Here is a 2,526-nt window from a genome sequence, read left to right as displayed (position 1 = left end):
AGAGGGCTCGTGCAGAGGGGATAACGGACCCTCCCCGGGAACAGGCACGGTACACCCTTACTAGGGGAAGGACCAATAACCCTGAAGATTGAACAGCAAGATCTGCCACATACATCCCGATCAAGACAATGTCGACCAAATTATGAGCACCAGTATAAAAACCTCTCCCTTCCTTTTAATTTCAACGTTACTGATAAGGATTTAGAGAAATAGCAATGTAATAGTATTTGTTGAAAAAACAATATGTGCTTGTTCAGATCGCCTTTCCATTCTCCAATAACAATTTCCGTTGTCTTATTTCGTGCGCATCGGAACCCACAATTTTTAACTTTTAATTATTCGAGTTTGGAAACATCCACCAAACTATAGTCCGTGCGCTCCTAGCCCTTTCGAAAAAGGCTCTAGGTGGCCGGCGCGTGTTTTTAGGTTAAGTCCGGGAAGGACGCGGACGCCGCGTTCAGGCGGACGCAGTAGAAAGCGTGCGAGTCGCAGAGGGAAAAACTGCAAATGTTCCTCCGACGTTTGCCTTTGCGCAGGGGCCCCTGACCTTGCGGCGCTCGCCGAGGCCGAGGGCTGGCGCCGCGAAGGGTACCCGCGTGGGGCGGCCCCGCGCGCCCTCCTGACGCCGCGCGCGCTTCCTTGCAGGGGATGCCTCCGTTGAGCCCTGAGAAGCCCGCCCTGTGCGCCGGCTGCGGAGGCAAGATCGCCGACAGGTACTACCTGCTGGCCGTGGACAAGCAGTGGCACCTGAGGTGCCTGAAATGCTGTGAATGTAAGCTGGCCCTCGAGTCCGAGCTCACCTGCTTCGCCAAGGACGGTAGCATTTACTGCAAGGAGGACTACTACAGGTATTCCCACCCCTATCCCTTACGCCCTGGCACACCTGGAAGGGTCATCTGCCCGAGCCCCGGAGTCCCCTCCCTGTCCCCAGCCTTTGGTCCCTTGGGGGTACTCTTACCAGTCCCCAGACCAGGGAAGCCCACCGCGTGCGCCTTCAAGCTGCAGCATCCCCATCCCCGCCAGACGCGCGGGGAGGATGCGCGCGGACGGGGGCACCCAAGGTCCAGAGCTTGATCAGCGACTATCCCGCTCAGGGGGCGCTTGGCAGCTCGGCCGAGGGGATTGGGCAAATCTCGGAAAGGTAAATGAACGTTTCTCGGTCCACCGAGAAGAAAGCGGGTTTTTTTTTTTTTCCGTTTACTACGAACTGAACAAGGCCAGTGCCTTGGAACTCAACTGGTGGCCGGGGCAGCCGCAACTGGTGGCAGGTTTTCGCGGGATGGGGGGGGCGGGAACTCACGTAAAGGTCCATGAAAAGGAGTGATCGCTGTTGCCGAAACCCAGGCCTCTCAGTTCCGAGATGCCTTTCCCGCTGGTTGGAACCTGCCCGCCAGCCTCGAGAGACGCCGGAGAGTCAAGTCGCCGGCAGCTTGTTTATTGATTCTTCCCAGTTCTGCTTTTGGACTGGGGACGCGAGCGTTGTGCAGGGACTCGACTCCGCTGTCGGCTGAAGCGAGAAAAGTGGTTAAAAAAGAATGAGCTTCCCTCGGCAAAACTGTCCTTTTTCTTCCAGGGCCGTGTCTGAATGCTTTCAGGCACGCTCACGCTTCCATAAATAGTAACACCCTTTGTTTGTATGTTTTGTAATCGAGGAACCGTTTTCACTTGACATCGCAATGTAATATTCTTGACATAGTGTTGTGAGTTAGCCAGTGCAGGGTTTGTTTTTGTTTTTGCTTTTTAAAATTTTCACTTTACAGAGAAGAAAACGGAGGATCAGTTACCCGATTCTTCTGAATTTAATGCAAGGGTTCTTTGTCTTGTTCACCAGAGCAGGTCAATGAGCAAATAAAATTAATGTCCAAGTGGGCGTGGGTCCTTCCCTCCCTGACCCCTCCCAGGTCTCAGTCTTGGGCCACTGCTGACCATGCCCCAGGTGTCACAGTGGTAGGTGGCCCTGCCTTTGCCTCCACCAGTGCCCTGACTCGACTGTTTCCTTCCAGAAGGTTCTCTGTGCAGAGATGTGCCCGCTGCCACCTTGGCATTTCCGCCTCCGAGATGGTCATGCGCGCCCGAGACTCCGTCTACCACCTGAGCTGTTTCACCTGCTCCACCTGCAACAAGACCCTGACCACGGGCGATCATTTTGGCATGAAGGACAGCCTGGTGTACTGTCGCGCCCACTTCGAGACCCTCTTGCAAGGGGAGTATCCACCTCAGCTGAGCTACACCGAGCTGGCGGCCAAGAGCGGCGGCTTGGCCCTGCCTTACTTCAATGGCGCTGGCACCGTGCAGAAGGGGCGGCCCCGGAAGCGGAAGAGCCCCGCGCTGGGGGTGGACATCGTCAGTTACAACTCAGGTGGGCGCCCAGCACCTCCCCAGTGCCCCTGTAGCCCTAACCTCCTCTGCTCAGAGGAGAATTCCATCCAGCTCCTTCCCGTCCAAGACCTGGCTGCAAGACGGTGCTTTCCTTAGCACGACCCTTTTCTCACTACAGCTCCCTTTCACTCAGAAAGAAGGGAGAGG

General features: G+C 55.9%; 1 protein-coding gene across 3 annotated transcripts in view; it reads left to right on the top strand.

Annotated features, from left to right (window-relative positions):
* LHX9 (LIM homeobox 9) overlaps positions 1–2,526 on the top strand; it is an 18,079-nt gene that overhangs the window by 6,999 nt on the left and 8,554 nt on the right. For all 3 annotated transcript variants that reach the window (XM_007459655.1, XM_007459656.1, XM_007459657.1), the window contains 2 exons: positions 646–848; positions 2,004–2,359. In XM_007459655.1, the coding sequence (XP_007459717.1) occupies positions 646–848; positions 2,004–2,359 (559 nt within the window). The remainder of the gene's footprint in view (positions 1–645; positions 849–2,003; positions 2,360–2,526) is intronic.

Source organism: Lipotes vexillifer, unplaced genomic scaffold, assembly GCF_000442215.2.
Source record: "Lipotes vexillifer unplaced genomic scaffold, Lipotes_vexillifer_v1.1 scaffold830, whole genome shotgun sequence".
In the NCBI taxonomy this organism is placed as follows: domain Eukaryota; kingdom Metazoa; phylum Chordata; class Mammalia; order Artiodactyla; family Lipotidae; genus Lipotes; species Lipotes vexillifer.
Note: the sequence above shows the minus strand (reverse complement) of the source record. Positions and strands in the feature narration are given on the sequence as shown.